The sequence below is a fragment of the Lontra canadensis genome, unplaced genomic scaffold (genome assembly GCF_010015895.1).
Source record: "Lontra canadensis isolate GAN:19392208 unplaced genomic scaffold, GSC_riverotter_1.0 scaffold100, whole genome shotgun sequence".
Classification (NCBI taxonomy): domain Eukaryota; kingdom Metazoa; phylum Chordata; class Mammalia; order Carnivora; family Mustelidae; genus Lontra; species Lontra canadensis.
Window position 1 is genome coordinate 417,721 of NW_022631094.1, and position 22,455 is coordinate 440,175.

Genomic DNA, 22,455 nt, shown 5'->3' on the forward strand with positions numbered 1-22,455 from the left:
AAGGAAAAGGCCAACTCTTTTGTCGAGTGTGGGCAGACAGGATGCAGAAAGAGTGCTGTTTTGAGAAGAACATGCAAAGGTTTCATGCATTGGTTGAAACAGAGGACCTTCATTTTGTTGGCCAGAAGTGAGTGTGTGACCCTGGGAAAGAGTACATATTATTTCTGTTTATGAAATGGGGAGAGCTGCCCTTTGCCGGCTCTGGCTTTCCCTTCATGTAGCCAAAGGAAACCCTGTGAATCACACGGGGTGGGGAGCGTCACAGCAATCCTAGCTCTCCCGTCATTAGCCTTGGAACCAGGGCTCTCAATGGGCTGCAGAGCCTTCAACTACTGAGTTCTCTCCCCTGGATATGGTCTTCGGTTTAAAATTCCTCATCAAATATCACATCCCATGGGTTAAACAGATAAAACGGTCACTCCTAGAGAGAGAAGGGGGGTCCCTGGGGTTCCCACCTCTTTGTCCCTTGTGTTGTTGACCTTCACTCTAAAGGGGAGTTACTCTCTCCCACCCACACCCCATCCAGGATATGCTGGACACCAAGGCAGATAAATGAACAGGATGAGGTCAGTGCCAGGCAGGTAAATGGAGTCTGAGAGTTCTATGCCCAGTCCTATATCCCAATTGGCCCTTGCTTCCTAAGTGCTGGATTCTTGCTTGTTTAGCCAAAGCCATCTAGTTTTCCCCACACTGGCCTGCTGAGCTCCTCAAACATCAGGCTAACTGCTGGCTGGACAGTGGGACTCTCTCTAAGGTCACAGGCTCCCATGCAGGGAGGTAAAGCTGCTCCCTGCTCTTGAGGTGGGATTTCAGAAATGATCAGAATCATTGCCATAGTCAAGAACTCTAAACCCTACTGGCCCCCCTGGCTATGAGCCATCAGCCGCTAGTCGGGGTCGGGGAGGCCCATATGTGGGTGCACACTTGCTGCTTGTCTGCTGCCTCATGGAGGAAGTGAAAAATGGGGCACGAGGGAGGGGCGGACGGATAGGCAGCTGAGAGAGAGGCCATTCGTGGACATGATATCAACATGTCCTATTCAAGTAGGAAAAATTATCTACTTGCTCTGAGAAGCTTAGGAGACTGGTCGGGAGCTTGGGGTTGAAAGGAACCCACAATGGGTCCGGTGGCCATCCCTGAGCCTGGGCCATACACTGGCTTCCGTAGCGAGTGGAAGCCTGGGGCACGTAGGAGATGCTTAGCTCCTACGGGTGGGATCGGACATTGGCGAGGGGCCTGGGACTCAGCCGCCTGGCTCAGCAGGTCTTAACCAAAGACACATTCTGGGTTCTCTTGCTGTGTGATACGATAATAAAGCATAAATAATACCCACTGCGGTTGAAAGAGAACCTTTCTCCTGCCACAGAGGCTCTCTCAAAGAGCAAAAGTTCTTCCATGTGTTATTTCTTTTTCTCCTTTTCCTAAACGATAGGAAATGACCCGAGTCTGGCGGTGTTTAAACGGTCTTGATTTGCCTGTGTCAAGTTCAACGGAGTTCACTTTTGGGGCTGAAAGCAGTCGCCGTCTCCTCGCAGTATGTTGTGGAGACCTGAAGTGTTACAGGCCAAGCATGGCCAGAGGCTGGCCCAAACCACGGAGGGGACACTTGTGACAGACCCCACCTTTCACCTCCTCTGCACTTGTCAGGTAAGACATACCTTCAAACTAAGAGAACAGAACAGGCACCCGCATATCAGCTCTAGGAAATAACGGACTCATCCATCAGAGAACGTGGCTTCAAAAGTAGCTCTCCAAGTGCTACGGATTGCATGGAACACACAGGCCAAAGGACCGACAACCACTCAGGTACACATTACAGGGACCACATCCGGGCAAACGATCACCCTCCTTCAACTTCAGATTACCTGTTTTCTGACACTGTGGCAACACGAATGCTCCCCAATGCTTGTTAGTAAGCCACACCCTAATAAAGCCCCTGAAGAGAAACCCCATTTTCTCAGATACTCTTTCTAATCCTCGTGCCATTTTCTTCTGCCAGTAAAGCTGTTGGGCCATCCGGCAGTTCTCCAGGGACAAGCAGCGGGCTTGAGGCTGACGGCAAGAAATGCAGACTCATGGTGTCACGTGGGCAGGAGGGCCAAGGGCAGCAGGCCTCTGCAGAAGAGTGCCCCGGAAGCCCCGAGTCCCACGCTGTGCTCCATTCCGCACACTTACACACCACATGGGCCGACAATGGGGCCAGTTTGCCCGGGACACTGCCAGGTTTGGCAATGAAAGTCCTACATCCCAAGAAACTCTTCAGGCCCAGGCAGCCTGGGCCCTTTGATGACCCCGCCATCACAGGTCTTTGGTTTTTCAGCTTGCCCTGGTTAGAGGGAAGGCTTCCAGCGCCGGCTGGGCCTGGTGGACGCCGTCTCTGGCCATCCCTGTGGCGGCCAGTGTCCCCTGCATGGCAGGCCACCTCTCCTTACCACCCCCCAGGTCCACGGACTCCTTTCCAAAGCCACTTCCCTCTGCTCACCCGGATAACATTCACAGAAGGACCGGGTAAAAATCTGCAGAAAAGACTTCTAGGAGTCGGAGGCCTTTTGAAGTGTTAAGATTAGAAATGTGTTTTTAAAAAACAGAGATTAACTCGAAAACTGCATAGCTGAGAGTGGAGCTTTCTGTGTTACCCTCGTGAGAAATGGGAGCCGGGCGGGGAGTTCCCGTTGGACAAAATGGCCACTGGTTCCTTGTGGAAGGGAGGCGCTTCGTCTTTGCTGGGCATCTCCTTCACAGCGTAAGGAGCCTCTCAGGTGTAGCTTTAGTCTTGGGAGGAGAACAGGCTTCTTTATTTCTGACTGCTGACAGTGAAGGCCCCTGGGGTCTCCGGACGGCCACAGGTAGGCTGGAGGGTGGGGTGCTGGAAAAGGTTTTCTGCAGATTCCATCCCCCCTCACCCCTGCCCAAGGTGTCCCTGGAGACGACACCCCGAGGATCTGCAGAGTTGTCTTCTCAGAGAGCTGCCCCTCCAGGGAAGTGGGGAGAGAGGAGAAATAGAAGTAAAGTGCACTCTTGACCTTGGAGAGAGATTCTTGATCCTCTTATTAGAATTTTAAAAAATACCTTTACATTCCCCTTGGTGGGGGGGAAAAACAACGAAAAACATCTCTTGAAGGTTAACATAAAACTCTATCACGGACAAGCAAAAGATACAGGTCCTGGGACTCAGAAGTATAGATCAGAAGGGAGCATTTCATAAAAGGTAAAAAATAAAACCCTAAATGCACAATATTTACCGATACTTAAATAATCCAGTTAAAACCTTTTTTTTTTTTTTTTTTTTTTTTTTTTTTTTGTCATGAAAGAAAAAAATACAACAGAGACGGTTACCCATACCGAGAAGAGCGGAAACGACGGGGCTTGGGGGAGAGGACGCGGGAGGTCCATTTCGTCAGAGCTTCTGCAAGATTCGTATGTACAGCACCAGATCCTGTGACGTCAAGCTCCCTTTGAGTCAGTACAGTTTGTGAGAAATGAACACTTCAGAATTGCAGTATAAAATATGGCCATAAAAAACTTCTGTCTTCCAGTCCTGTGCAGGAAGGCGCACCATGCAAGGTGGGATCGCTCTGGAGGGGCTGCGGGCGCTGGAGGCCCCCTTCCCTGGCCCCGCCCCCTGGGGCCCCGCCTCCAGAGCCAGTCACTTGCTTCCAGAGTGCACTGTGGTCACAGTGGTGGGCCTCGGTCTCCGCTCCGCCCCCACTCCAGGGACCCCCGATGAAGAAGAAACGAGACTACAGAGTGTGGAGGGTGCCAGACCTGTAGGGGGACAGTGGACACAAGGGGTCAAAGCTCAGAAGAAAATACTCGCTTCCCTTTCCCACAGCAGGGTTTGGGGTGGGGGCCAACTTTTTACACACTTGACTAAATTTTTACCTACCTGTAGGCAAACTCTGGCAATGGGTCCTTAAAATGCTTTCTTCTTGGGCCCAACTCTTCCCTCCCATTCTCATCATCATGATTGTAAGTGTTTTGTAGTTGAAGACCACAAGGTTGAGCACCCTCCTAGGATTGGTGCTGCTTACTGAGGGAGCACTTACTAGGTACTAGGCTGCAGGCTAGGTGTTGAGTACGTGCTGTCATTATAAGAACTGTTGTCACCACAGCTCCGTGAGTAGAGATGTGAAGAATAAAGAAAGACTATGATCCCCCATCCACGCTGTTTGTGGGTGGTCTCTACTCCTGGCTAAGATGCATCTGTGACCCAGAGCGATCGTCATGGGATGTCATCTCTTCCTCCTATACCAGCAGCCCTGCCCTAGAAAAACACCTCCCAGGCTGTACCACCAAACTCCACCAAGTGCATATGTCGGCATCAGACAATCCTGATGTCGGATTGCTCCCCTGCAGCTCAGCTCCCAGCAGTGCATTTGTCTGCGACCTTCATAGGCTCCAAAAGAGGGAGATTCATTATCTGTGGGTCTACAACAGTGTGCGGTTGGGGCAAGGGATGCTCATGGAGATTTCTGGGGGAAATTTAAGGACTCACATTACCAGATAAGATGGAAAGACTATTATAGGTGGAGGGAATGCTTTTCTGAGGGTAATGGGGGTAGAAACATGATGCCCAGAGTGAGACCAAATGGAAGGGTTTCATGATCAAGGAGAAGAAGGCCAATTGGCACTGCTCTGAAGGGGTCAGGAGCCACTGGGATGGCCTATTATAGAATTAAGATAAATACACCAGAGGGTGGTGGGGATGGGGAGAGAGAAATAGACAATTGCAAGCATGTCCCCAGTGATGTGACCATCCATGCAAAGGTGAAGGACAGTGCAATATTCTTACTATGACTCAGACTGCAAGGCCAATGCACATTATAAACCTCAGCTCCAAATATCATGATCCTCATCAAAAAACAGATACTAAAAACCAATGAGATCAGGCTGTCATGAGTCTCCGCTGTCCCTTCCTCAACCCCTAACAATGGCACACGATGACAAACAAACCTCACAGGAAGGAGACAGACAGGACAGTGTCCAGACTTTCGTCCACACAGCCACAGCCACATGGGACTCGAGCCACGGATTTATCACCTCCAACTGGGCATAGCGACACCCCACTGTTGCGTGAACATCCAACAATGGGACATGTAGAAAATATTCTTCTAAATTACATAAGGTCCCCGGGTTGTTGGGGACATCCAAGGAGATGAGGTATCAAACACCAGGTGCTCACGGACGCCAATCCCTCCCCCCCGCCCCACCCCAGAGGGGTCTGCTTGCCAGTTGGAAAGTTCCGTCTTTGCGGCATACGCACAATCTTTTTGGCTGGCCAAGCTGAGGCTGCTGGAAACACCTGCGTTTGAGCTATCCAGGCTGCTGCCAAGATGAAGCTTCCTCATATGCCTCACAACGGCCGTGGCATTGAAAGCTTGCTGAAATTTAAGAAAGGGAAAAAGCAGACAAAAGAGTCCAGCTAATTAGAAAAGACTCAGACTGCGTCCGTTCGTTTCTCCTGTTACCCCGAGCATTTGAGATGTCTTAGAACATTCTCATGATACTTGAGAAAGGAAGCTCATCTTGACCCTTCTTCCAAAACGATGTGAATTTATTGCGTCCCCCACCCCACCCCGCCCCGCGAGATGTATTTTGGAGATTTAAACAAATAGTCTTCTTCTGACATAGTAAACATCTAGAATGAATGCATACCAATTCTCTCCATAATGTTAGAGAAGTGACTTTTAGAATCAAAGGCCTATTATTATAATACAGTATCTTAAATGAGAGTTTATAATGAAGTTTTAAGGTAGGTTTTATTTTCCTGTTATTGGCGTTCATGTCCTAATGAATAGCATTTCCTCCAAATGAAGTAGGTCAGTAGAATTTGTTTCATTTCTGTACAGTCTTTCAGGGCGGAACAGACAGCTCTTAATTTACGCACACTGATCAGAACCTAAGGTTTAGGCTTTCCTAAATAGGGTTTCCTCTCCTGCTCTCATATAATTTTAAGAGAAGTCAACTCTTAAGGTTCCAGCAATGGAAAGGCAGACAACAGGAATTGCAGTCTTAAGAAACAGCAACGGAGTAACGAACCAACACTGTTGCTGGGGGGATATGAAATCGTGTACCTTATCCCTCCCACACCATGACACCCCATTTGAGTCTTAAACCTCATTAGCAATTAGCTAATTAGCAAGATTTTTCTGGGTGAGGTTCTGGGGATTTTCATCCAACTCTGGTGATAGCAATCTTTAGAGATAATAAATGCTCCAACCACAGGGCAATTTTCATGGGAGTTATTGTGTTCACTGGGACTGAATAAAGCAGGCGACTTACTCTCCATTTGCTTTTTGCGAAGTTCTTCCGGATCTGGGCACTGACAGACTCATGGATGTTTTTGTTGAGGGCTGTGTCCCCAGCGATCCTGAAACAAAGGCAAAGATGCTTCTTTAAAACAGTTTGTTGGCAGGTGGCAGGGGGTGGTGCTATGACCTGGGTCCCATGCTGGTTTCCCAGGAAAGTGTCAGTCCTGTGCCCATCCCAAGGTTCCCTAAGAGGGTGATTTGTTGCTGCCCTTCCAGGCACCACTGTGTTCAAAGTCCTGTCCCTCTTCTAAACTCTGCACCCTCCAGGGGATTTGTGGACCTTTCTGCCTGGTTTCCACTTCTTCCCCTTTGGCCGCAGTTCCTACAACAGCAACCTGAATCTGGTTTCCCCTCCTGCTCCCTCCGTCTCCCTCTCCATCAGCCCTCTACCCTGTAGCCCTTCCCCTCAGAGGTCCTGATGAGTTTCCTGCCTGGTCTGACCACCAGATCCCTACCCAGGGCCATCTTCCCAGCTTCTTCCTGCTTGAGGCTCCTTCTTTGTACCCTCTCCAGGCCCACCGCTCCATGGACCCACTCACACCCTGGGGCCAAAGCATCCTTCTGGCTCCATTCCAGCAGAATGAAGCTCAGCCACATTCTCTTTGCCCACACCAGGCATCCCCCACCTCCTCTGCCCTCAGTGAGAGGGTGCCCAGCCTCAGCTCACCCCTGCTTGGCAAATCTTCTTCCCTTGCATTTCGGAAAAGTTCTCTAAACACTCAGCTGGGTAACTGATATCACTCGGCATTAGCTTGTTCTATAGCCTTCTATTAGCAGAGAAGAAGGGGGGTTTGCTCTTCACCTCTGTCCTTAGAAACTACCTAGGAATTACCCCCTCACCCTAGTCCTTTCTCCACCTGCTTTACCACCTCTCCTTCCCTCCCATCCTTCTCCCACTCTCCCTGGTCTCACACCGCCCTGACCTCTTCGATTGGCTCACAATCTCCAGTCTCATCGGTCACCCGGAGGTCACTCGTTTCTTCCCCCACACATTCCTCTCAACCTCAGCACCGTCCCTCCCCTACATTTAATCATCTGGCCTTCCTTCCAGTTTCAGAGGAAACTGTGTTTTGCTCTCATTTCACTTCTGCACTTAGAACCTTCCATATCTTCCCTTTCATTTAACAACTATTAAATTCTAGCTTGGCATCTGATACCTATGAAATAATCTTTTGCATTTTAGAGGTTCAGGGGCATATAGATGCCAGGAACACTGACCATCCTTTCTGGCTGGAAGGTGGCTGGTTAATGAGGAAACCTGTCATCTCCCAGACCCAGATGGCCCTGGACCCAAAACAGCCCGGATGCCACCCACTGTGATGTCCTACCGTTTCAGGACATGAGGGGAACAAGCTTAGGGCTTATTCAGACAAGAAATCCTCCCTGAGTAAAAAAATATGTCCCTACCTACCCAACCTTTCACTTTAGAATTGAAAACATGGCTGCAGGATTGGACCCTTAGTCTGTGCCAGGCTGGGCCTAAGTCTGGAATACAGTCCGATTATTCCCAGGTATGAGTGACCCCCGCCCCTCCTAGCATAGACTCTGTCTTTTTCCCAGCAGGGCTGGAAAGACTTAGCAAAGGGGACACTCTGAAATGAACTCAAGAGAATCAGGCTTCTATTTCCAACAACTGCCAGTTGCCTCCTGCCCCCCCCCCACCACCAGTGAAACAGAATAGCAGGCAAATCCATCCAAAACAAGAGAAACAAGGTTAGGGGACAGTGGACATCTTTATTAAGCTTCTCCTTCTAGATAATTCATGTGACTGTTTCCTCCTGCCCCGTTTTGTTTTTTTTTTTTTAAGATTTTATTATTTATTTGACAGAGAGTGAGCGTGAGAGAGAGAGAGATCACAAGTAGGCAGAGAGGCAGGCAGAGAGAGAGGGGGAAGCAGGCTCCCTGCTGAGCAGAGAGCCCGATGTGGGGCTCGATCCCAGGACCCTGAGATCATGACCTGAGCTGAAGGCAGATGCATTAGCCCACTGAGCCACCCAGGCATCCCTCCTGCCCCATTTTTAAAAGCTACATCCTCAGGGCTCCTGGGTGGCTCAGTCAGTTGGGCGTCTGCCTTTGGCTCAAGTCAGGATCCCGGGGTCCTGGAATTGAGCCCCGCATTGGGCTCCCTACTCAGCAGGGTGCCTGCTTCTCCCTTTCCCTCTGCTCCTCCCTGCCCCAATCCCATTCTCTCGCATGCGCAAATAAATAAATAAAATCTTTTAAAAAAAACCAAAAAACTATGTCTTCAGAAAAGGGGGCCAATTCCAACTTATTGGTGGCCAGCACTTTCTTGGAAACGAGCAGGCAGAAGGGGTGGGAGTACGGGGTGTCTCAGGCTGAGGACCGCCGCAGGGCAGAGCCGTGCTCCAAACCAAACAGACCAGCAAGGGGGTCAGGGAGGCTCCCTTCTCTGTGGGTTAGCATGGGCTGAGATGTAAGGAAAATGCAAACTTCTAATTATTTCAGGAATGTTCAGTGCTCACTTCCCTCTGTCTTGGGGCATGCTGCGGCTGAGTAAGACCCAGCAGGGCAGACGTGGCCCAGAGGCTCCCATAAGGTCCTCTCCTTGGGGACATTGGCCCATGACAGCACACAGTCTTCCTCAAATGGACCCCATCACGGAAATGCCTACTCTGATCATGAGCCAGGGGGTTCACAATGACGACATATGACTCTCGCCACGCTCAGTGCTACGACCTTCAGCGTTATTCATCGACGACTCTGGAGGCATGGAATATTAGGATCGGAAGAGACTCTGGTTGTACCTCGATGGTCCTAGGAACTGAACAATGCCTCCGACCCAGGAGAATTTCCTTATAAATCGGTATACGCACACACATATAAAGCTATGGACACCCACATTTCATTCATGTCTCTTTTGCTTTCCAGTTTTTTTTAATAGTTTATTTTTAAGTATCTCTACACCCAATAAGGGGCTTGAACTCACAACACAAGATCAAGAGTTGCACGTTCTACCGACAGAGCCAGCCAGGAGCCACACTTTGGTTTCCAGTTTTAACCCCGTGCTAACAACGCAGATAGCATTCATGTAAATGACCCTTCGCGAGGTCTGTCTGGCACTCCTTCTCCACACACAAATCATCAAACTCATCTCTCCCTACCTTCTGGGTTTTGTGTTTCATACCTCATCTGCTGTACTTCCACAGCTCTGATTTTGCATTTTTCTAGTCACTTGCTTAAGACAGTCTTGGTGATGCCTGTGTATACCCCAGACAGGGGTTTCCCAGAGCCCTGGGCTGCTTCCTGCTTCCTATGGGTCAACCGCAGCTAGGTGGACTGGAGCCCAGAAGAGGGGAGGGGTCTCCGTGAACACTGAGGGGAGGGCTGCAGGTGCCCCCTGGCCTGGCCGACACACGATGTGCCCCCCGGGGTGGGGGCCCCACTGCCAAGTGTCACCTAGGGCATGGATGCCCAGCAATCATCACTTTGGTTTCCATGTTGCTGTAACTAGAGAGGGAGGTCCAGAACAACCTGAAGCAGACAAACAAACCCTATTGAGGTGCTTCCTTGTAAGGAGGGATGGGTTCCCATCTGGTCCCCTGCCAGTCCCTCCCCCTTGGCCAGCGACCAGCGGGCTGGAGCCTCCTTAACCATGCACCGCCACGAAAAGGCAAAGCTTCAAGTGACATAGGCACCCAAAAATCTGGCAAGAGAGGCTGAGTGACCTTGACACACACACAGCTTTGAAAGGAGCCCTGTCCTGTCCCAAGTGGGTGTTTGGGGCCAAGGGATGGTGTCTGTGACTGCCAGAGGCCCTTCTGGTGCCAAGAGGCCTTGATTAAGTTGGAAGAGCAAATGCAGAAGAAGAGATGTTCTCCGGCTAGAATCCATGTGCCAAGAACACAGCTTCCAGAATGGGGTGTGGAGAAAGCCATCCTTCCCTGGAATCATGACTGCACTCTCTGCCAGCTCTCTGTTGAACCTGTGCTCTTTGCCCAGGAACTTTTACATAAAAGAAATAAGGATATCAGAAATACAGACAGTGCGGGGGGGGGAGCATTTCAATGATGTTTGAGTCAAATGCCTTAATTTTTACCATTTTCTAATATTTGACTTCCTGGAACTTGGGACACGCACGGGAGCAATGAATCAGCACTGGCAGAAACCCAGCTCTGGAGTAAAGAGGCATCAATCTGTGCACCTCGCAAGCTACTGAATCCCGAGGGGACCCAGGCAAATGACCCAGAAGTCTCTGTCTCCAGCCTGACCTCTTTCCTTGTCTCTAGACTCACTCCGGACCCTCCCTCCTGCTCCTCTCAGTGGAGGCATCTGACCGGCCCTTCCTTTCAGCTGGAACCCTGGCCATAACCTCAGGGCCCCCTGTCCCACCAGTGCCCTGCCCCAAGCTGTGGCCCCTGCCCCTGGCGTGTCCCTTGTGGTCTCCATCTGCCCCATCCTTATAGGCAGGCCCCCTCCCCCTTCTCTGGGCCAGCCTCCCCTCCAGTCTATACCTCCCTGCCAGCCTCCCTTGGCCCAGTACCAGCAATTCGTCTCCCTCCTCCCATCCTGCAGCAGGCTAAGCTTTCTGAGATGCAAATCAGATCACCAGCTTAAAACCTGTCAGAGGCCCCCAATGTCCGAAGGGAAAAGTACAAATTGCTTAGTATGACAATAAATTAATGGCAACTTGTACAGATGGGAGAAGATGTATTAGGTACTGGGTCCTCTTCTTATTTGTATGTAATGGCTCATTCCATCCCTGGAAAAGCCCTATAGGATAAAGACTGCCATTATTTATGATCTCAGTTCGGCACAGGGGCCCCAGGGCTCAGGAGGTCGCCCACGCAGTAACAAAGGGTGAAGCAGGGAACGGGACTCAAAGCTTGTACTACCCCGAGCTCGCGCCAGAATCCGCTTGTCGTGCCTTCCTTTCCAGTCCCCTCCTGCCTTGCTCCTGTGTCCACTCCCCTGCCCCCAGCAATACCGAGTGCTGTGGCTTCAGGAGAGAGACACGGTTTAGGCCCTGATCGTGGCCCAGGCTGCTCGCCCTGCCAAGAACTCCTCTCCTCCCCTGACAGCCTGGTGACGGCCTCACGGTGTGGGGCTCACCCCCTCTGGGAAGTTCTCTGCCAGGCCCCTCAGGAAATGACCTCCCTTCTTTGGTTTTTCAAAAATGTTTGGTGAAGCAGAGACTAGGTTTCAGCTGGTATGCTTCCTGTCTCCCACAGAGCGAGGTTGGATGCGTGAACACATCCAAGAAAGTAAGTTGCTTCCCTTCCTTAGAGGTCACTTTCCTCCTCCGTTAGATCACCCCCACAGTCTCATACTTTTAGTCTCATAGAAGATAAATACGTGCTGGGACGTAAAGTCCAACAGGATGGTCCACACTGCTCTAACATATATCTGGAAGCTGCTGCAGAGTAAATCCTTAAAGGTCCACCCCGAGGAAACAACTGTTTCCACTACCTACAGAAGGGGGTGGATGTTAATTACACTTCCTGCAGGAATCATTTTGCAATATATACACAGGCGAAGCCATGTAGCTCTACACCTTATACTTAAACAGTGTGCGTCAACCACAACTCGACAAAACCCGAAGAAGTCAAGGTCTCCTACAGCCCTGAAGGCCAATTGCTGGTAAAGTAAGAAAAGCTTCACTAACTTTATCATCACATACTTTGACCTATTGTCCAATGTAACTTGTTACAAAATAAAGTATCATTTATTTTAAATTTATTTAAAATATATATGACTGGGCGCCTGGGTAGCTCAGTTGCTAAGCAACTGCCTTCGGCTCAGGTCACAATCCCAGAGTCCTGGGATGGAGCCCCGCTTCGGGCTCCCTGCTCAGCAGAAAGCCGTTTCTCCCTCTCCTGCTCCCCGCTGCTTCTGTTCCCTCTCTCTCTCACTGTCTCTCTCCCTCTGCAAGTAAATAAACAAAATCTTAAAATACATACATATATAAGACCAAATCTGCCTCCTTATTTGGAAGTATCTTTCCCTCCCCTTCAGCCATTCCTGTCTTCCTTTTACTTCTTACAGGGTGGTGCCGAAGAACATTTATTTTGGAATCAGTTCTGGCCGGAAACAAGTGTGGCTTCACCATCACGTAGTGCTTCTGCAGTCTTGGCTCAGGCTAAGTTACTTTCTTTCTAAATCGATTTTCTTATTTCTGAAATGGAGACAAAACCTACCTCACAGGGTTATTATAAAGAAAAAACATGAGATGATGTTTTAACACAATTAGAACAGAATCTAAAATAATTAGTGCTCTGTAAGTGATAGCTGTGGTCATAGATTAAAATACAACTCTTCCTTGACTTACAATGGAGTTCTGTCCCAATAAACCCATCGTAAGTGGAAACTATCATACGTCGAAAATGCATTCAATACACCAAACCTGCCAAACATAGCTTAGCCCCGTCCACCCTAACCATCCTCAGAACACCCATGGTAGCCTACAGTTGGGCAAAATCATCTAATACAAAGCTCCTTGTATGATCAAGTGTTGAGTAGCTCATGGAATTTCCTAAATATGGCACTGAAGGTGAAGAACAGAAGGGCTGTACAGGGACAGGACGGGTGTCAGCAATTGGATGTCAACCGTAGTTGATTGTGTGGCTGACGGGCACTGTGGCTGCCAGCACCCGACCTCACAAGAAGATCATCCCTGATGCAGCTAGCCCAAGACAAGGTCACAATTTAAAACCGGAAGTACAGTTGCTACTGAATTGGTATAATTTTGGGACCATGGTAAAGTCAAAAAAATCATGAAGTCGGGGACTTCAGTGAAACCAGCTTACGGCACTCCCCTGAGTAGGTGCCCTTTGGAAGACCAACCAGCATGTGATGCTCGGGAGGAAATGCTACAGGTGGTGGTGGAACAAACATGGGGCAGTATCCTAGAGGACTTTTTCAGGGCATTTCTCCTTCAGTCAAAGGCTGTTTATTGCCATCATACCACATGTTCTACGGTTCCTGGTCTTTGTTTCCAAATGGATGCTCCTAGTGGTTTAATGCGAGCCTAACAAAGCATTTCCTATGTCCCAGATCTGTGCTAAACCCTTAACAGGTATGATCTCCATGATTTCTTACATCAGCTTTGTAAAGTAGGTATCCTTGTTCTCATTTTAAAGATAAGAAAATTGGGGGCGCCTGGTTGGCACAGTTGGGTTCAGGCTTAGTAAGTGGCTCAAAACAAGGGGGCTTCAAGGGCACTGCTGAAAATGTAGTATCGAATGTCACGAACTATCAGGGAATGCCTCTGGGGTTGAAGACACATGAACTTGAATAACATTTTCTTTCTTTTTTCTTTCTCTCTCTTTTTTTTAGGTAGGCTGGAGCCCAACTCGGGACTTGAATTCATGACCCTGAGATCACAACCTGAACCAAGATTAAGAGTCAGATGCTTAATTGACTGAGCCACCCAGGTGTCCCCAAAAGCATTTTAAAAGGAAAAGAATATATAACCTCAATTCACTTACTTATTGAACGGTAAGCTCAAGGACTAAAACTCCCATCTTCATGCCTCCCTGGAGAATTACCTTCAAAAAAATTGATCCCAACATACTTCCTGTAGAATGAAAAGCCTACAGCTATCTTTTGCACACTGAACTTGTCATCTGTGCATTCAGGAGGCTGTGTCCCAAGGGAAGAGAAGAGTTCAAGTGTAGCCTTGGGGACGGGATGAAAGCCAGTGGTCAGAATGAGATGCAATCCTTCCCCAGTTACAAACAGCTGAGAGGAGGTTCAATCTGCAAAGGTGTCAGTGCGCTCTTCCTCATGGGTGACTTTTCTTACCATGGGTGCCGAGCGGCTTGCTCACAAGTGTATCTTTTATTTGGATCTTTCTCCATCAGGTTCCGGATGAAGTCTTTTGCTGTTTAGAAAGAAAGCACAGGGGAATCAGGGTGTGGCTGGACGTGTGACAATTGGATGCTGCTGGGTCTTTGGAAAAGGGCATGGAGCATGAAAAACAGCTTAGCCTCACCACTGACCCTATGGCACTTTGAACACAAAAGGTGGGTGGGAACTGGCATTTGGGAGAAAGGGAAGCCGAGACTTGGCACCATGAGAGGGGACAGTGAATGGGGAGGAAGCCATGCCAGGCCTGGGACCCTGGCTGCCCAGCTCAACGCCCTTCCCTTGGCAGTTAGTGACATCTTTGGTTCAGAGATCAAACATCTTCGTCACCATGTGCCTCTCGCTGAGCTCATGGCTGCCTTAAGAAGCTGCTTTGTTGATGTCCTCTCTGCGTGTTAGACACCGCTGAGTCACCAAAATCCCCTTAACTTCTGCTAAGGCCACCAGGTCCTGGGCAGGCCCTTTGGAAGACCAACCAGCATGTGGTTTTGCTGAGCCTTGGTTTTGACCTTTATCCCTGAGGAGGAAATGGTGAATGTTTCTGGGGACGTTTCAGTGTGGCACAGTAAGTAGTTGAGACGTGGGTGCTGGAGTGAGGGTCTGGGTTCAAATCTCAGCTCGGCCACTTACTAGCTGTGTGGCTTCTGTCAAGGTATATCAGACACTGAAGGGGCCTCGGTTTCCTTACCTGTCCAGTAGCAATACTAGTAACAGCCATCTGATAGGTTGTCCTGAGGACTGAGTGAATTAGCATGTGTGCAGACCTTATGGTGGTAGGCACACAGTAAGAACTAAATAAATGTTAGCCAACATTGTTTCAGTCCTGGAGCCTCCAGATCAAGGCATGGCTAAGAATAGTGGAGGGGTCAGTCCTGTCCCTCAGTGTGGCTCTGGTCAGATGTCCCCAAACCTGCCTTCCGCTTTGCAAGTCAAGTCCAAGTACGTAACTCAAGGAACTTCCTTGGGAGCCTCAGGACCACCCTGAAACCCCCAGGTCAGTCAAGGTCAAGAGGTCTGGATATGAGGGTCCTGCCCCTGGGGAGCCAAGAGACCTACCAGAGTCGGAGATGTCATCCCAGTAAGGGGAGTCGAACTCATATTCTGCCTTGAGGATCTGTTCGAAGAGCTTGGAATCATTTTCATCATAAAAAGGAGGGTAGCCACAGAGCCTGGAAGACAAGACAGTGTGAGGATCTGCAACGGCTGTCTATCTGCTGTGTCACTGGACATTTGGCCTGGAAGGGAAGAGCGGTCTTCGCCAAGTGGAGAAAACTGCACTGTGTGTGTTGCAAATACAACCTAAGCAAAGGAATCACGCCTCCTAGGGGCAGAGGTGGCACAAAACCAAAGCTGTGATTAGAGAAATCGCAAAAAGGAGATGACCTAAAGCAAACACAAACCCAAGCCCACCTTTCCACGTTATTGATCAGATCCCAGACACTCCCAAACTGACCCCTACACCTTCTGTGTGTACAAACTATTGACCTTATCATCTGTAATGTTGTCCCCAACAGTGAATGGGTTGGTAACCAAAGTTGCTACAAGTTGCCCTAAAATACACATTATCAACCAACCATGCCCAAATTGGGTGTTAGGACGGTTACAGTTTGGGCCATTAATATACAATAAATATAAAAGCAGAACACGCATCATAATACTATCACCCCTCTGCCAGTGAACCCTTTCAAGGTCAATTTTTGGAAAATTGTATTGCAACGCTGGCGCGAGTAACATGGGAGTTCTACGGGTATGGACAGCCATCTGACCAACGTAACAGGAGGAGAAATTTTCCTTAAATGTCCCCAATACAATTTATGCCACAAGACTCTGGGTTCTCACTTCATTTCTGCTTTCTGCTCTGATGTCACCTGTACCCTTTGTAGGTCACTGGTACATGTACCGGACCAAGATTTCCTCATTTGAACGAGGAGGCCGCACGAGGAAATTGCTAATATTCTTTCTGGCCTGAACACAGTGTGGCTCTATGATCCCCTCTTTCAGTTTGTTTGCATGGCTATGAAACCTTGGGAGGGAGCTAGTACATGGTGAGGCCTCCGTCGGGCAGGGCATCCGAGAAGGGGTAGGATTTAGGCTGTAGCTCTAAGGGATGGGCAGAGCAGAGGCAAGCCTGCATTTTTCTGCAAGACCTGGCGCAAAGCTGCATCATGTAGAACATGGTTCCGGGCCCACAGTAGCCCAGAGGACAGCCCCGCCGTGGGAGTTCTGCCCCCAAAAGAGCTCTGAGCCTCCCCAGATTGCCAAACTTTGTTCCAAACACAGCTCCAGCCTAGAGACCTGTCGAATGAGAACGCATGAACGGGAATCCACAGGCCTGTGAAGGATGAGGCGGCTGGCAAATAAGAAACCCAATAAAGGTTCAAAACGCAGACTTGGCACATTCATTCTTCAGCTGCTCCTGCTGTGACACTTGGCGTCACCGGTCACGCTGCCCAGGGAGAAGGCTGATGACATTTTTAAGGGCTATGAGACATTGTGCGGGCTGATAAGATTCAAAATCATCTATTCCCACAAGGCTGGTTTAGGGGCTAAATGCCTGGAAAATTTCATTTTTTAAAGATTTGCTGCTTTTGGCAAGATGAATATGAGCCCAGTGCTTCTGAAACCACTGAGGGCACATTTTACTGCCCAGGAAACCCTGGAGCCAGGAGATGGATATGTAAATGTTTCCCATAATGAGGATTTGGGCTCAATGAAATGTGCATATTAGGAAAAGCAGACTGAGCAAAATGTTAGTTCGTCTTGGAAAATAACTAAATTTTAGATATGTGAGGTTTTTGTTTATTAACAACTGAATGTGTTTTATTTTACAGTTTGGCTTTCTTTTCAAGGGGAAAAAAAATCTTTAAGGAAATTCCAAGAAAGATGTATTCTTCTTGTGCCAATTTTCTTAATGTATATCCCAATTTCTTCTGGTTTTTCAGCTCTGCTGGAAGGGGGATAGGATACTGTTTATGCGGCTACATGGAGGACGGGAGAAAAGGACATGGATCTAGGCTGGAGATTAAGTTAACGTTAGGAAAGAGGATTTTAAAATGAGGATTGGAAAAGAAGAGAAAGACAATTAAAAGACGCAGAATCTTCCCGGGATCTAGAAATTTCACAGAGCTCCCTAGACAGGCTATTCCATTAGTAGGAAAACAAACAACTTTGAGCTATTTATCATGTGGAAACTCTATGTTCCTATTTTACATATCAAACCGTTTAAATAATGTACAAATGATCTCACCAAGCATACTCAAAGGTGATAAAGCCATTCTCAACTGTTCTAGATCTAAAAGTCTATAGTTCAGAACAACAACTCAACTAGCCAACCTAACAACTGAGGGTTACGCCCAATTATAGGCAACACATCCCCAGGGCTCATGGATAGCCTCCATCCCAGCGTTGGAATGGTCATCCAAGGAGAACCCTTATACCTTCAGGCTTTCCCACTTTGCCATCTTATCTCCCTGTAGCACACTCTCGCAGATGTACTGCTAGATTCTAGTTTAGCCTTGACCGAGCACTTGTTTTGGGTCAAAAATGCACTAAGAGCTTTGCGATATTATCTCACTAAAACTCCCCTCCCCCAGGAGGTGGGCGTTCCCAACACCTTCTGTTTATCCTTTAGAGCTAATTTCCACTCATTCTGGGTCCTGGGAGATTGACCTGCAGGGATACCTGAATGAGGGGTAAACTCCATGCCCTCTGGTAGGGGTTGGCCAGTGGGGTCCCCAGTGGAGATGGTAAAGGAAGGGGGCTATCAGGGCCAGGGTATATGCAGGCTGGCTCTACCCCACTGCTCCTCTAGGGAGAGACCCTCCCAGGAACTCGTCTTTTGGATTGTGCTAACTGCTCCCTACTTCCCTTCACTACCTTGGGTCTAGGGGTGTTTATGGCTCATCTGCTATGAAGCTCAGGGTCACAGTCCCTTCTCCAATTCTTATTTTGAAGGCAAAGAAACTAATATGGAGCAAAGTCAGGACTCAAGGCCCATCCATCTGATTTCAGGTTTGTGTTCTTGACTATTTTGCTTATTCACTCAAGGGAAGGAGGCTTGAGAATTGAACCTGATGTTTCAGTCTTGACTTTGAATGCTCTCTGTAGGTCATTTAGCTTGCCCACCTGCCCCTTTATCTGTTAAGTAGAACTCGGTGATTGGACCCTACTTTTCCAACCCCATTTCCCACATTCCGTGTCTTGTAGGCTAAGATGCTCGGAGTTCACTCCCCACTGGGCACTTTTTATTTCTGGACCAAGGTAAACATATATACTTGACCTGGGCTGCCCTTCCCCCACCACTCGCCTCTGACACACCTTGAAGACCAGCTGGAGTGTTACTAGGAAGACCCAGCCCCTTTCTACCAAGTATGGTAGGTGCTCTGCTCTGTGCTCCCCAGGGCAGTGGGCAGAACTCCCCAGTGACACTTACTACTTGCTACTGTGAGCTGTTCTTGAGCTCCTTAAGGCAGGTCAATGTCTTAGGTCCTACCTAAGATAAGGCAGGACCATGTCTTAGATCTTAATCTCATCTCTAAATTCTCAGTGGCCAGGCCCAAGGTCTGCCCATAGCAGATGGTGAGTAAATGCTTGGATGAACAAACATACTCTTGAAGAAGAGGCTTCACCAATGGCTGTGAAGCCCCCTGGCTAGGCTCTGAAATAGAGACAAGGATCTATGGTGTAGGAGAGCCCACCACTAGCCCAGGGAGCCCTCAGAGATCCCACCTACCCTCCTGTATAATACCCCCACCAGGAGGCAGTATGCCCTGCATTGTTGATAGACATTCCAGAAGAACTCAATGTGTAAGGCCCAGTGTTGGGAGCAACCCAGCCTATCTTTGTAGAGAGAATGCAATGTGGTTTGGATGATCTAAAGTGTCTCTGTTGGGCATGGACACATCTCATAAAGGAGAAGAGTTTTCATGACGGAGAAGGCTTTTCACATGAATATAAAAATCGACAACGGCCAACCATGGCTGATTCAGCAGTGCGCAAGTTTTCTTGGAAACTGAAATACTCTAGTAGATTAAGAGCTCCTGCTGAGAGGCTCTGCAAGTTTACTGGGGTAATTATGCTACATATATTCTTCTTGCTTGTTTGCCCTTGGCCACGTATCTGTGTCCCTCTGAAAACAGATGCCTGCTAACAGGATCACAGGTACAGTGTAGAACTATAGTTAATAATACTGTACTGAACACTAGACATTGGTTAAGACAGTAGCTCTCAGGTGCTCTCAAAACAAGAAAACACAGTAACAATGTCAGATTATATGTTAATTAGCTTGACTAGTAATCATTTCACTACGTATATTAAATCATCATGTTATAACTTCAAATATATACAATTTTTATTGAAAAATGAAGTCATGGTAGAGAAAGTACGAGCCATGCTTAACATCAGGCAGTAAGTTTTTTAAAAAGTGTTATTAAGGGGGCACCTGGGTGTCTCAGTTTGTTAAGCATCTGACTTCTGCTCAGGTCATGGTCTCAGGGTTCTGGGATTGAACCCACTTCTGGCTCTGCACTCAGCAGGGAGTCTGCTTGTCCCTCTCCCTCTGCCGCTCCCCACCCTCATGCTCTTTCTCTCTCTTAAATACATAAAACCTTTAAAAAATGTTATTATGGTAAAAAAAAAGTCTTAACATGAGATCAACCGTTTTAACAAATTCTAAGTGTCTAGTATAGTACTGTTGACTCCAGGCACAATATCATACAGCCCAACTCTAGAGCTTACTCATTTGGCATAACTGAAGTGTTATGCCTGTTGCTTCCCCATTTCCCCCTCCCTCCGGCCCCTGTCAACCACCATTCCAGTCTCTGATTCTATGAATTTGACTATTTTAGATACTTCATGTAAGCAGAATCATGCAGCATTGGTCTTCCTGTGACTGATTTACTTCATTTAGTCTAATGTCCTAAAGGTTCATTCAATATTCCACCATATGTGTGGACCACATTTTCTTTATCCGTTCATCTATCAATGGACATTTACATTGTCACCACATCCTCAGTACTGTGAATAATGCTGGATGAACATGGGTGTGCTAATAGCTCTTTGAGATCCTTATTTCAATTCTTTTGGATATATACCTAGAACTGGGATTGCTGGATCATATAATAAGTTCTAATTTTTTTAAGGTTTATTTGAGAGAGAGAGGGCAGGGAGGGTGGGGAGGGGAGGGGCAGGGAGAGGGAGAGACTCTCAGCACTGAGCACTCAATGTGAGGCTAAATTCCATGACCCTGAGATCATGACCTGAGCCAAAATCAAGAGCCAGTCACTTAATTGACTGAGCCACCCAGGCACTCCTATTTCTAATTTTTTGAGGCACCTCCATTTTGTTTTCCACAGTGGCTGTGCCATTTTTGCATTCCCCCAACAGTGTGTGAGAATTCCCTTTCTCCCACATTCCCACCAACACTTTCTCTTGTTTTTTGGATTTCTCCAAAGAAGACATACACATGGCTAACAGGTTCATGAAAGGCACATGTGTATGGGTCTGGGGTACCAGGATTCAGACTACCCAAAGTATGGCATAGACTGGACAGCTCTGTAAGAACAGCTGGCTTATTTCTTTGCATGGGCCAGCAAGCACTTAGTATGAACACAAATGGTCCCTCTTTGTGGGGAATGCACTTGACTTTCCTCTGTTGGGTTTCCATCAACTCTTAGCTGGCTGGCTTTCATGCTTTCTGCCCTGGATGTGAGCACAGGCCTGTGGCAGCTGTTCCTACCCCTCCCAAAGTCATATGTACCTTCCCTGAGTGGTCCCTTCAGGTTCCCACTGAGGACAGAGGATGAAAAACCACCCATCAGGTAGTCCTCCTTGGGGGTCCCCAGATGCTAACTGGGCTTTGACTGTGTCCCAGGCCTGGGGATCTAGTGTGGAAGGAGACCGTGAGTCCTACTCTCATGGCTTTCACATTCTATGTAGGGGGAAGGGGGAGGACAGACACTTAACACTGAGCTCCAGAATGAACAGGAAACTGAAAAAATAAACAGGAAATAGAAAAGTAGACAGGAGAGATAATGGGAAGGTAGTCACAGGAAGCCACAGTATTTCATTCTGATTTGAGAGTATTCCCTTCCATACACTGTTCCTTATGCCTGGAATGCTCTTCCTCCCATGTCCACCACTGAGGCTCCTCTTTGCTCCTAGGGTCGCACGTGCCTGGCCCTTAACCCGTGATGCCTCTTCCTCTGAGCTCCCCAGCCTCTTAGGCATGGCCAAGATGGCACATATGTGGTTTGATATCTATGTCCCACCATCTCCTGTTACAGTCTGCGCTCCCTAAGCGGGGGGGACAGGCCTCATTCATCTTCACCATTCCCAGCACCCAGCCCAGGATGTGCTCAGCAAAACTCTGCTGGATGAATAAGGCCACCAACATCTCAGTGTTTCAGGGACTGCCACCCACCCCTCAAACGCACTCAACCCCTCTCTGAACACTCTCCGTTCTTCACACTCTACCTCAATCCCATCTCCTTCTTGGGTCCTCTCAAAAAATTTAAAAAGGATTACTTCATGGTTATTCTATGTGTCTTCCCACCTTAACTGTGGGTTCTTGCATGAGGGAGAGGTTGTCATATCTTGCATTTCCTTTGTATCCTTCATCAGCACTCTATAATAATCAATATTTGTCAACTGACTCTTCTTTCATAAACAGGAAATAGCTACACAAAAATTGCTTGCGTGTGTTTGTGCGCACAACAGCACACAGTCAAGTTGACTTACAAAGTAGGGTTGAACTCCCTGAAATGGATGTTTACTCTGGGGGAAATAATTTAACTAAAGTTTCTCAGGTGTTACAATTTCTCAGTTATTTTTGCAGTGAAACCTGCTAATGCCCTCCAAAGTGGAATGGAATGAGCACAACCATTCGTCAACAACTGTTCTCTGCGCTCACATCTGCCCTGTGCCCTGACGGTTTCCTCCATGTATCAATCTCCCTGGTCTGTTTTCCATCCAACCAGGAGATGCCCAGGAGATGACATGACTCATAGATCATACCCCCTGTACCCAGTCTGAATCCTCAAACCTGAAACTGAAATATATGTCTGAGGAAGGGCTCTAGGAGAGCCTAGGAGAGGGATTTTCACAGAATCACAGAATTTTATTCTGGGATCCAGGAGTCCTCTTCAGGCACTGGCCAACCCCTCACTTAGGAGGCTGGGAAAGTGGGTCCCAGTGGGATGAAAGGGGTGGCCTCAACTAGAACAAGTGGCAGGCCTATGCATCTATCTGCCCAGGGCTCTGGCTTAGAGAAACAAAAACCACTTCAGCCCAGTTCCACAGAGACTCATGGAGGACTGACATT

At 48.3% G+C, this 22,455-nt stretch overlaps 1 protein-coding gene across 1 annotated transcript in view; it reads right to left on the reverse strand.

The window, feature by feature from the left end:
* Window positions 1–2,580: 2,580 nt before the first annotated feature.
* CAMK1D (calcium/calmodulin dependent protein kinase ID) overlaps window positions 2,581–22,455 on the reverse strand; it is a 433,113-nt gene continuing 413,238 nt past the window's right edge. Inside the window, exons 7-11 of the mRNA XM_032837893.1 lie at window positions 15,192–15,304; window positions 14,073–14,151; window positions 6,283–6,370; window positions 5,264–5,381; window positions 2,581–3,765 (exon numbers count right to left, since the gene is read on the reverse strand). Of these exons, the coding sequence (XP_032693784.1) occupies window positions 3,647–3,765; window positions 5,264–5,381; window positions 6,283–6,370; window positions 14,073–14,151; window positions 15,192–15,304 (517 nt within the window). The 3' untranslated portion in view covers window positions 2,581–3,646. The remainder of the gene's footprint in view (window positions 3,766–5,263; window positions 5,382–6,282; window positions 6,371–14,072; window positions 14,152–15,191; window positions 15,305–22,455) is intronic.